This window comes from Zonotrichia leucophrys, chromosome 5 (assembly GCF_028769735.1).
Source record: "Zonotrichia leucophrys gambelii isolate GWCS_2022_RI chromosome 5, RI_Zleu_2.0, whole genome shotgun sequence".
Lineage (NCBI taxonomy): Eukaryota > Metazoa > Chordata > Aves > Passeriformes > Passerellidae > Zonotrichia > Zonotrichia leucophrys.
This window is the reverse complement of record NC_088175.1, coordinates 20,030,916-20,043,635: the sequence shown is the minus strand read 5'-3', so window position 1 is coordinate 20,043,635 and position 12,720 is coordinate 20,030,916. Positions and strand designations below refer to the sequence as shown.

Below are 12,720 nucleotides of genomic sequence, written 5' to 3'. Positions count from 1 at the left end.
TTTCTCTGGTTGAAGAGAATTCTTTTTTTAATTTAATAAAGGAACAAAAGTAAGCGGAGACATAAGCTTCACATAAAGGATAAAGTAATGAATATGAATAAATTTAAAATCTAATCTTGCACACAATTTTTTTTTTATTCATGGGAAAAGCATCAGGGAGGAAGTTTTGATCAAGAATATGGGGGTTGGCTGAAATAGATCAAATCCTTCATGTGCTTCAGAGAGCTGTCCTAGCATGGTCAATATATCACATTTCAAAAGAATGCTGTCACTAGGGTCGAGTTAATTTCCTCTCAGCAGCTCTTGCAGTGCTGTGTTGTGGATTCGGAATGAGAATGGTGTTGATAACACACCAATGTTTTGTTTTTTGCTAAATTCTGTTTATCAGAAATCAAGGATTTTTTTTTCTCTTTTCTCATGCTGTACCTATGAGAAGGTGAGCAAAAGAAACTCATGGTGGGAACATGGCTGGGATGGGTGACCCAAACTGACCAAAGGGATATTCCACACTGTAGGACATCATTCCCAGTACCTAAACTGGGGGAGTTATCTGGAAAGGGGGTTGGTCGGGGTTGGGAAAAGGATATCGGTCAGCGGGTGGTGAGAAAATTATTGTGCATCACTTGGGTTTTCTTTCCTTTCTCTTACCATTGCTATCATTTACCATTATTGCACTGTTTTACTTTGCTTTTGATTATTAAACTGTTGTCATCTCAACATAAAAGTTTTGTCTTGATTCTCCCTGCAATTGCACTACAGTGGGTGGGAAGAAAGACTGAGCGAGTGGCTGCATGGTGCTCAACTTCCAGCTGGGCTTAAACCAGGACAAACACTCAGGAACCTTAGAACAGGCAGTTCTGAGAGCTGTGGCTTCTGCAAAGACATTTTCCTGAACTCAAGCAGCCTCACTGACTACATGTCAGGTAATGAAACAATTCAGCCCTTTCAAGTCAGTTATTTGGTTTTGACTTCTTTTACAAGAACCTTCAGAGTGGCCATGGAAACACCTGTATGATGCCATAAACATTCCACCTGCCATTCTTTGTCTCTGGAAAATGTCCTATGTTATAAAGCATAAGAATTCACCACTTTTATATTTAGTAGCATAAATTGTGAACGTAATTTTTGAGAACTCACGCGACAGCGGGGGGAAAAAAGATACCAGTGAACTGGCACTTTTCCTGTTTCCCAACTCTCAGGGTTTTTCTTGGAAAGGTGGTCTTACCATAAGGTTAATTTTTGTAAGGGTCCCATCTTTCTGGATGTTAAATGAGGAATTTAACCTTGTCCATACTTGAAAATAACCTATTGTTTGGCATTCATTTACTAGATTTATACAAGACAATTTTGTGATGTATCTGCAGCATTTTTGAGAGAAGCAGAATAAAATCATAGGTCTGGATGGCTGGTTAGGATCCTTTGTGCTCAAGCTCCAGCAGAGGTTAATGCAGACAGAGTGGTATTGCACACAGAAGCACTAGCCACATCCAAAGCCAGCTGCTGAACTGCAGCTCTGAATATGCTTCTGGTATTTCAAAAATAAGCATGTAATTGCTGCTAACATTTCTATTCAATATTATTTGTTCAATTGAACTTATCAGTAAGTTGGACTAGGCCTATAGCTCCCTACCCATTCATTTCTCCTGAAAATAAGAAAATAATCCATTCTGGGAGTTCCAACCTCTGACTACTTGGTAGCCAGGAGATTGCTAAGGTAACAAATTAGAGCTAATTTATTTCTCCCATGACAAATTAATGAACTTTTCATTTCGTTATTAAAGTGAATTGTGAATGTATACCATTGCTCAGAACTGGAAAAAAAGACAATGTACACTGGATGGTTTTGCCAACACAAAGAAAAGCGAAGTAGAAATATAAAGATCTTTGTTTTCTCATTCAAAAAGTAATTTATGTTTAATATAAATGAGATAAAAATAATTGGTTTAATAAATGCGTCAGAGAAAAAGAACATAAATTAATATGAATTTCAGGATTAAAAATAGTTCAAATATTGATAAATTGGAGCAGCAAGATAAAAGATCATTTGCCTTACACCAAACTTGCACAGGAACTTGATAAAAAGCAAAAGTTAAGCTTTATTAAAAACCAAGGGGAAAACACTGGAAGAGGGTATTAGTGGAGCTGCAAAGAATGAATGTGATTTTGCAAAACAGGAAATTGCAATTTAGAGTCTAATACTAAAAGGCCTGCAGCTACCTTATACAAAGACTCAAATCCTGCTTCACAGGATGTGAGCAGCTGATCTGCTCAGATATTTTTCAGATTCCCATTGCTTAAAAGAAAATAATAATCCCCAACATCCGACAGAAGTCATGTGTAACAGGTGTACATTTTAATTTTTATTAATCTGTATATAAAGAAAGACTAGACTATTCATAGAATTTTGATGCAAACAAAAAGCACATAGAACGGTTCTGAAGATAAACTGGAAAACATTTTAGAAGTTGAAACTATTGCTCAGAAACATGCAAATTTGAAAACTGCATAAAAACAAAAGGTTTTTACTAATATTCTAATCATTCTATAAAATAAGAACAAATGCAAAAAGATTTAAAATAGTAGGAAAACAGAAGCTCTCATCAAGCAAAAATATGCAGCTCCTGGAATAAGCATTAAAAAGGACTCTGCCCCAGCAAATTAAACATTTCTGGTGCTTCCATGCATATGGTGTAAGTACTCTGCATTTCTCACTAAATATCTAGCCAGGCCCAAGAAGCAGTATTGCATGATTCAATGACTCGAACTCAGAAGTGAACATGAACAGAGGGCTGTGAGAATATGGTAGGTTAGAGTGGCTAGTGATTTTGTAAGAATAAAGATCTACTGTCTTATCCTCCCAGCACATCATTCTCTCCAAACTTAAAGAAGGGTAAAGAGCTTTTGACATTTCAGAGATCCACTCATTAAATTTAATGAGTTCTCTCTTTTGTAAGGACAGCAAATGAGACTGCAAGGTAAAGGTGCTAAAACGTCGTTAAGACTTTGAAAATGCAAAGTATCTTTACACATAAAAGCAACATACATTGTAAAAATTTAATTCTCTCACCTTTAAAGAAACACATATCACATTCAATGCTTCCTTGATCTGAGGATGATGTGATTCATGGACTAGCTCCTCACAGATCCAAATTCCAAGGCTACAAAGAGCAACACATCTGCAAAACAATGTTGGAGGACAAGTTGTTGAGAAACATTCTACAGGAATGTGTAATTTTTATGATTCATTAAGTTTTGATAAAGACATATAACAACAAATATGTTTTTAGTATTTCCAAAACAACTGTACAAAAACCTTTCTAGTGCTGTAAAACATTTAAAAATTATCAAGAAATCCAAAGTATGCTGGTGAAGGCAGAGGAAAGGGCAGAGGAAGCACCCATCTGAGCAATTGAAAAATCCAAAAGACATCAAGAACTCCTGCATTTCTATGTGTGTTTTGATTAAAAATATTATCTGGAATCAACATACGAGAAATTCTTATCTTTTCTTAAGACAAAGCAAAAACTGGGGTGGGAGCTTCCTCCTTCCTAACACAAGAGGCTGCTCATATTTAGAGCTTCTGAGACACAGAGATGAGAGAGGAATGTTACTCTCTCATGGACATTCACATTGTTTTAGATGGACAATAAACAAGGATGAATAGAGGAGGGGTACATGAATCCTAGAGTCAGTATACATATTGAGATTAGTACATTAACTTTTGTTGTTTCTTCATAGAAATAGAAAAAAAAAGTGTAAAGGTAAAAAGTATTTAGATAAGTGTGTTCAAATCAGCAGATGGATGAAATTTGTTCAGAAATGTTAAGGAGCTAGCTTAAGCCATCTCCGATCCATTAGTTATTTTCTTCAGGAAGAGAGTCTACAAATATTTGGAAACAACTTCAGGATTCAAAATCCTAGATAAAATTGGAGAGCAATCCAAAATTGAAAACAAGAAAGCTGGTCATGTAACCTGGGAAGGAAAAACTGTAGGCAAGAAAAGAAACAGAAGTGGCTGTGAAGCCTGTGCTGTAGAAAAAGAATTTTAAGGCTACATAAAATCATGAAAATGCTTACAGAGAGCAAAAATACATACATGACTTAATAGTACATTACAGTGTAAACCCACCCTATTTTGTACATTGTCACTGAAAGAAAAACTGCAAAGTGGAGAGTGTTATGCCTTTTAGAAAGCAGTTTTGTAACACGAAAAATTAAGTCAATGTGATCTCAGGATATTCCCTCTTTTTCCTCTGTTGAGAAATATTATCAGCTCACATGAAGAAAGAGGTAAGTGGGCTGATGAAAACTGCTCTTGGTTTTCCAAAAAACTGTTTAAAGGTTCAATAAGCTGATTTTTCCAGAATTGTAGCTTTTCAGGTATGTACTTCTAGTATTTTTTATGTGACAATATATTAGTTGAACATATATATTCACTCTTTCCAAATATATAAAGCACACAAATGCACTCCTCCTTGTTAGGCATTAGAGATTCCTGTTCAAATCCCATACACAGGACAGTGCAACTGAATGCTTCTGAAGATGGGTATGAAGGAATAAAATCCTAAGCAAATTAGGAGAGAAAACTGGTAATAATCCTCTCCAGAGTTATTTATTTGATGAAGATGCTTAGGTTTAAGCATCAGAGCAACCATTCCTAGTTTAATGCTTAGCTCAGTTTTTTCTGCTTCTTGTCAATACCACCATATTAATGGAAATAATTCATGTACATTGGATTATTTCTGTTTTTCAAATTAAATAATGTGATCTAATAAAAGAAACCCTACCCCTCCCTCATAAATAGTCTTGTCCTAATCCAAGTAAAGAATGCCTCTCTAGTCCAGAAAATCCCCAAGCCGAACACCAGAGTAGGCTGGGAAAGCTTATTCTCTTACCCTTATTTACACCCTTTCCTATCAGTCACTATCACAGAAAGAACACTGGACCAACCCAGTCCAGTTTGTTAATTTAATATCTCTATTACAGACCATTTTAAATTCACATCATGGACTACAGTTTTGACAGTGGTGAAGAAAACCATTAATAAAATGCAACAAACTTTTACTTTAAGCTCTCTAATATATACACCTCAAAACAGCCTAATAAAGAAAAGAACCTATTAATGTAGAAGCTCTTTTTGTTTGGCCTACCGTGCAGGACCAGATGGCTCCTCTCTTGCCGAGCTTAACACAGTTTTAATTATGAGTTCCTAAAATGAAGAGGAAAAATTCACTGATTTACACATAACTCCATCCCAAAAAGCATCAAAATATTATTATAGAGCACACAGGCATATTGCTTAGTTGAACCTCTATGTTATCGTCAGATGAATTGTTTGCTTACCACTACTCCAAATATCAAGCCTGTCCCAGATACTTGTTACTGTGCCACCCCAAGAATACCCTACACGTTACTGTCCTAATTTCTCCTGATGAGCCATGTATCCAATCCTTGTCAAAGCATTTCCATAAAATATCAAGGGGGGGAAATAGTAAAGGGCTCCCTGAAGCTATCTTAGGTAGTGCTAAAGGGTACGACAGAATCTTTTACTTTAAGGTTTAAACAAGCACTTTCAAAAAATTTAATTGATTTAAAAAATATTTTCAACTAGGCACTAGATTAAGTGCCTACAGTGCCTTAAGAATGCTGTCAAAAAGAACTTTGACTCAATGACAGTGAAAAGTCCCTAAAGCTGTAGGCTGCCCTTAATATAACTCATGTAAACAACCATTCTACATTAGAAATGAGAAAGAAGGAATTCAAAATCAGTCTCCAAAGGGGAGCAAGGTATAAAGCAGCTCTCAAGTCATCATTTCTCCTCAAATTGAAAAAGTTTGGAAAACTTAAGGGGAGCCTTTCTTAGACACACAAACTGTGCTCTGTGCAGTTTCAGTATACTGTCACACTGCCTGACTGTGTCATGACAGACAAGGGAACGACTCCACTAATATTTGCATTTTGAAGAAAAAACACACTGCTGTACAGAACACACTGCTGTGCAGAAATTTTTCAAAGTCTCTAGGAATACAGGCAGATTTCACCAGTTGTGAAATAAATATAATTGTCCCAATAAATTAAATAATTAATCTTGTCTCAGCTAATTGAATCTGTGATACCTGCAAATCACCCTAGTGAGAGAAGGCTTGAAAGGGTGAGATAATGTATAATTTCCTTCTACAAACATAAGAAAACACTTTATTATTAAGTTAATAGCAATTATAATGTATGTTTAGAAGTATAAAGTTTGACAAGACCTTAAAGGATCTTGAGTCTGATGGATCTATTTGAAATTACTTTCAAAAAATTCTAGGATCTTAAAATCTTAATATTGTCTGCTAAAGCACAATATTAGGCATGCATTTGGTTCATAGAATACTAGCCAAATATTTTTAAAATTCCTACCTTAACATCTGTAAAATGAGACACAGCAATGTCAGGAATATTTGGGTGAAGAGCTGGTAGTTCGTGATATAAATTGGGAAAACAGACTAGAGATCCTAAAAGAACTTGCGCTTCAACTCTTGGTGCCTGAAAAAAAAGGGGGGGGGGAGAAATATATATTCTTACTGCAATCAGAAAGGTGACATTTTTAGCTTCCTTAAAAGAGAATGATGGCTGAAATTGTATATAGCCATTTCCTTCTGGAAATTCTGAGCTCCTGCAAAGCTGAATAAACAGAGACCTCAGCTCCTTGGATTTTTACTCATGCACACCCCTGCTCTCGTTTTCCAAGACAGTAAAAAGGAGGCAGAAGGATTGTTAGGATTACAGACAAATGACTGAACTGCTAACTAGGCTCAGGTCCTAGGTTCAGCTAATTGACCAGGATGTGGAAAACTACTAAAAGTGACATTGCTGAATAGGAAAGGCTACAGTGTAAGAAGCTGATAGAGGCTTCAGATAAGTACCTTGAGGGAGACTGGATTTTGTAACTGGTTAAGAGAGGGATTGATGGGAGAAGAAGTCAAATTTCACATAGAATTGGAGAAGACTATGGGGGATTTGAGAGAGTACAGTGTGCACAGCCAACAGCACCTAGGTTATCACATAGTATTACTATATAAGGCTGAACTTGCCTGAGTAACAAAACCAGAAGTGTGTAAAAAAAATCCAAATATTGCAAACACTAGCACATTTGAGTTCTCAAGCCTGATCATAAAAGTCATTTCATAGCAGAGATATGGGGAAATAAGTACATTTTAAAAATGAAATCATGGTAAAAATAGACATTTACTTTAAAAAATCTTCAAGCACAGAAAAATGGCAGTCACAATTTTTGTAACTCTAAAATAAGATTCTCTGCTTCAACAGTAATTTTTGCATTCCTCACATATTTTCTGGAGAGGCATGTGTAGTGCTCTGGAATAAATCATTAACACTATCTGTATTTGATAAACACTACATTGGATTCTGGGGTCAATTCACCACCCTAGTCAAAGAAAACTATACTGCTCAGTATTCTCTCAAATTCTTTGTCACCTGTAAATGAGAATTAACTGATGAATACTTACATTGAGGAAAGAAGAAGCAGCCACTCTTCCTGCTGCTACAATGAAATCCATAATAAGCATGGTAGCACCAGGTAAACCAAGTGAAAAGAACTGAGGAGAGCAGTGCTTGATGATTGTATTGACAATATCCTCGCAGAAGGAAAAGGGAAAAAAGGAAGAGTATCAACAAGAATCAAATGAAAAATGAAAGAAAAAAGGTAGGTATTTATCAAAAGTAGAAAGTAAAAATGTGAGAAAGAAAACTCATTGTGGCCAGTAGGACACTCATTAATGAGAGAAGAGTAGCACAAAAAGATAAAATCCTTAAGCATACTCATATCAATGTAAGTAAACTTGGTATACTTTATAGATCAATTTAAGCTCAGACAACAGTTCATCTATTCATTTACAGTCAGCTTTTAAGAGTTCTGTAACTGATTAACCATTCATTTGAATAGGTACAGAAAAGATATAGAAAGATAACCAGCTATTATACCTTAACAACTACTTAATCCTCTCCATCAAGTATTGCCTGACTGTAACTTTAAAAAAGGTATTTAAAGGTATTTTAAAAACCTCTTACATATACCCATATGAAACCAAAATTTGAAGGAAGATAATAAAGTGTTTTGTAACATTTCTGGTATGTAGTTAATCAGCACAGCATATTATGTTCTTGTAGACTTAGTGAAGCACTTTCAAAAATCATTGTACATGTTGCAATTTTTTTCAAAATACTTGGAAAAAAGCATAAAATGCTTTAATTGTAAAAAAATCCCAAGTCTACAGATAGACACCCCTCCCCTTTTCTCCTTTGAATAATTCTCCACTAGTAGTAATATCCAACTAAATAGCAGCATGTCATAGGAGGATCTTCAATACCGCAAGAAAAGCAGCATTAATGGTTGTTACAGGACAGAAACTGGAGGTCTGTCCTATCCATAGTCATCTGTGGAATAATTTTGGACTAATTCTATCCTTCCCAGTTAAAGAAAACAAGGTTGTTTGAACCTTTGACCTACCCATGCCTACAATCATTCCTCAAAAATGTTCACAAACCCAACTTTTTTACACTTCTGCAAATGTTTAAGAAGTATTTAAGCCATAAAATATTTTCAGACTTCTTAATATCAAAACCTATAAAAAAGGTCTACTCCCACTGATTAGATACGCTCAGTACATCTCAGTTTGCTGGTTCCTATACTTGCTGTAGAAACACAGTCCTCCAATGTAGTGAGCACAATTTACTAGCTAAACTGTTGCATCAGGGAGCAAGTAAGAAGAACAGTAGACTTTAGAGAGATCTGCTTCCTTCTCTTTCTTGCATACTTCAATCTGTAACATACAATCAATAAAAAATGAGAGAGTATCTTTTCTGCCCTCATATTTGCTTGAAATGGACTACAAAAAAAGCATTTCTGAATACAACCAAGAACATGAGGATCATTTATCAAAGTTTTCTTTTTAGAAAAAGTATCAGTCAAAGCACTAATTTCCAAAACAAAGTTAAATTACTCAGATGAAAATACACTTGAGAATTTTGAGAAGAGTCGGTCATAACATTTATATTATTTTGAATTTCATAATCAACTTACTTGATCAACATGAAGAAGTCCACAGTGCATGATATTGTAGAAATGAGTTAAAAAATCCCTGTTTGGAGAAACATCTTGTCTTCGTTTCATTGTCTTACAAATAAGCTTATAAGCATGTAGCTTTCCTTGTTTGTATTTATCAGTCAGCATTGTTGCCTACAGTTTTAGAACAATATTTATTATTCATAAATTAAAAAATTACATTAAACACTCTTCTACATTTATTTCTGTTTCACAGTTTATTGCTCAAATTTACCTTGAAGAGCCATGGTGTTAGAATTCTCAGTGGTGGAATTAAAACTGGGGGAGATGGTGAAGTTAGGTTGTCTGTAGAAATACCAAGATTGTCTCTTATCTGCAATCATTAAAAACAAAACAGAAAGAGAATTATTTAAGGGAAATATATAAGGCGGTATTTTTTTCTTTTTGAAAATCCTACCCAAACAGGTCAGGTTGTTGAAAACAGTTCAGTTCTTTTACCTTGGCTAGATTCTGCCACAGTTCACACAGATAATCAAAAACCTGGGCATGAATCTCTGGATCCATTATGCAGTTGACATCTCCCAGAATTCCTAGCATCCTCCTCCACATCACAGTAGCAACATCTGCATGCCATCCTGTAAGTGTTCCCCCAGCCATCACACTGCAACATTCTGAGGGGAATTCACTAGTTTCTGTAATGGAAGGAAAAAAGTATAGTGAGATCTACCTCTCCAGAAAAGTTCTGATACAACTATCAAACACACACTCCTCATAAAATGGAATGATCAGGCTTTCACAATAAGCTATTTTTTACCCAGTCAGCCACCTCAACACTGTGTATGTTAAGCTTTGTCTGTTATAAACTCTGTAGAGGAAGAACTGTCCTATTTCTTATACTCTTTCATGAAATAACATTTAAGGTCACTGCTGGAGCTCCAATACAGATCTGACAGACCTAGTAAGGCCACTCCTCTTATAAGTATTTTCTTACATTCCTTGAAGTCAATGAATCTCCAGAACCCCACCTGGCTGCTTTCAAGTAAAATTATCTTTCATCTTTACATTTATCCTAATAATATATAAAGACTATTTTTTTCAGAAACTACTAGGAAAGCATGTTATTGCAAGTCGAAGAGAAAAGTGACTAAACTTGTCTCTAGCTATTGTCCTTTAAACAGTTAATTTGCATGAGTGGAGAGGGAACATTCAGTAACTCAGCACCACAGTCTTAACACACACCTAGCTCATTCCACACACCAGTGCTATATGAAAAAACATTCTTTTTTAGGTGGAAGATGATTTATCTAGACTGTCCATATAAAGAAATGCTCAGTAGATTATGATGGCTCAAGTCTACTCAGGACACGCTTAGCTACCTAAACAGCCACAAAATACTAGATAATGAGCCAGCTTGAGAGCAGCAGGCATTCAGAATCTTCTTTCCACCCCCTCAGGTGGATAATTCATTGGGATCTTCTGAAAATCTTGTAGCCCCCACAGGCATACCAAATCAAAATTAAATCTGAATTCAGCCTAATCACATAGACTCTTCTTTTGAACTTCTGGGTCACTGTGGTAGAGACACTATTGGTTTCTAGGCTGTAGATTTTGAAGTACAAAGCAAAATGATCTTTCTGTCCATCAGTAGGCTACTTAAAGAAAGAGGGTCTGAAATACATAGCAGACACTCTTTTGTTTCCATAAGACCAAATGCGGGAGAAATATTCACATTACATTTCAAAGAAAATGTATCTCAGAATTCCACAGCTAAGATAGCTGACATAATTACAAATTGGTTTAGATATGAAAGGGAAACGAACTAAACTTGTAAGGAAAAATGATAAGATTATAAAATTATGTCTTATTATTTGTACATCAACGATAAAACAGTCCATGGTATGGCCACGTGCTAGATTAAGCTGCCACAATTCTCAGCAACTAAAAGAACAATTTTAATATGTGGACTATTAATCCACCACCAAAAATTCCAATGAAATGCAGGTTAAAATGCAAAAGGTTTTTGTTTACTTTTAAAAACAATCACTGTAATTAAATATTTTTGAAGTGTAGATGAAATAGCGTTGTACAGGACTGTTTACAACTCATGTGATATCAGCTACTTCACTACATTGCATTAGAAAGAAAAAAGAAAGAAAGAACAAGTTTGTATTTTCTATTCCAGATATTGCCTAGGTCATCTGGCGTCTGTAAAACAGAGTGGTGGAGCTTCTCATCCAGCTGCAGATCCTTCTGCTCAATATGATCTGCATGCAGAGTGGCAGGAGAGGGTGTCTGTGATCGGGATCCAAGAGCAGATTGGATTGGAGAAGCACTTTCAGAGCCTGCAAATGTAATTTTTAACAGTTACCTTAAAAGCCTTTTCTATTTTCTTGAGCTATGAAATGTTGTCTAAATACAGCATTCACAGAAAACTGAGCTGCTTTTATATATCAAATTGGGTCAAGAAAAGATCTAAAACAGTAAGCAGATCTCCCTGTGAGTGGTGTTCTGAAAGAAAATGAAGTACATGCAGAAAAACTGAAAGATGAACATCAAAATGAGACAGATAAGTGGACTAGCAGACCTCTATTTTCGGTCCACATAATTTTAAATGTGGTTGTTTTGCAGCACTTTCAATGTTTTGAACCAGCTAAATTTCTCATCACATTTCCCTCACCTGAATTTCTCTCTAGCAGAAAGTTTAAGCAAAAATTTTCCTGGAACAAATGTTTTTCCAGGGTGATAAAGCCATGCAAGTTAATATATAAATAAAAAATCAGTAACTGATAATCTTCAGTGTTTATCTACTGATTGAACTGAGAAAATCCATAAGATGGAAAAGTCCTGTATAGATAGAAGGGTGTTATTTCCTGTAAAACAGGAAATAACAAGCGTCTGAATGACAGTGCTACAAAGGCATTTTTCTGTGATAAGTCTCTGAGCAACCTCTCTAGACAATTATGTGGTCTCCACTGTGATCTGTGGAGAAGGAGTAAGTAGTTGTATTTTTCTTCTGAACTATCTTATGTTTTACATCCTGAATTTGTCTAGAGATCCTTATAAATAGCTGAGTTTAGCCAGAACAGTCACACGACAGACAAAAAGGGAATGAAATCTTCACAAAACTTTTCTACACATCAGCACATGTGAAATTAATAGGAAAAGAATTCCTATTAATTTTAATTGTTAGATAAATGTAAGAGGGACACAGAAATATTATGTGTTAAGTTCAGTATTAAAGTGAACTTTAGGGACAGCAACTGAAAAATGAGTCTTTTAAATAGTAATTTTCCCAAATTATCGTGAGCATAATTGAAGAACATTTCTCATTTGAGAGAAGTGTTCTTTCTTATAAAGAGAACAAATTGTTTAAAGAACTTGACAGAAAATGTTATCGCTGTTGTCAGAATAGAAATTGCAGAAAACAATCTTTATTATGCTGTTAATCTGCAAAGGTCTCTATCTCCTTTAAATGGCTAAGACAATGAAGCTTTTACTATCAATTTCAATCAAAACCTCTATGCAGGATAGAGGGACACTACTGCTTCCCACACAGACTGCTGTCTTGTGCGACTTGCTACTGACCAACAGTTTTCCACATGCTTACAGAGACAAACTAAAACACACCCTTCAAAGATGTTCAAAGAAGTATT

At 35.4% G+C, this 12,720-nt stretch overlaps 1 protein-coding gene across 12 annotated transcripts in view; it reads right to left on the bottom strand.

Moving 5' to 3' along the window:
* Window positions 1-12,720, bottom strand: part of RALGAPA1 (Ral GTPase activating protein catalytic subunit alpha 1) — a 129,166-nt gene that overhangs the window by 62,258 nt on the left and 54,188 nt on the right. For 10 of the 12 annotated variants that reach the window (XM_064714703.1, XM_064714705.1, XM_064714704.1 and 7 more), the window contains 8 exons: window positions 11,257-11,409; window positions 9,566-9,759; window positions 9,342-9,440; window positions 9,086-9,241; window positions 7,512-7,640; window positions 6,403-6,528; window positions 5,151-5,209; window positions 3,068-3,176 (listed from right to left, as the gene is read on the bottom strand). In XM_064714703.1, the coding sequence (XP_064570773.1) occupies window positions 3,068-3,176; window positions 5,151-5,209; window positions 6,403-6,528; window positions 7,512-7,640; window positions 9,086-9,241; window positions 9,342-9,440; window positions 9,566-9,759; window positions 11,257-11,409 (1,025 nt within the window). The remainder of the gene's footprint in view (window positions 1-3,067; window positions 3,177-5,150; window positions 5,210-6,402; window positions 6,529-7,511; window positions 7,641-9,085; window positions 9,242-9,341; window positions 9,441-9,565; window positions 9,760-11,256; window positions 11,410-12,720) is intronic. The other 2 variants (XM_064714708.1, XM_064714715.1) reach the window with 1 other exon arrangement.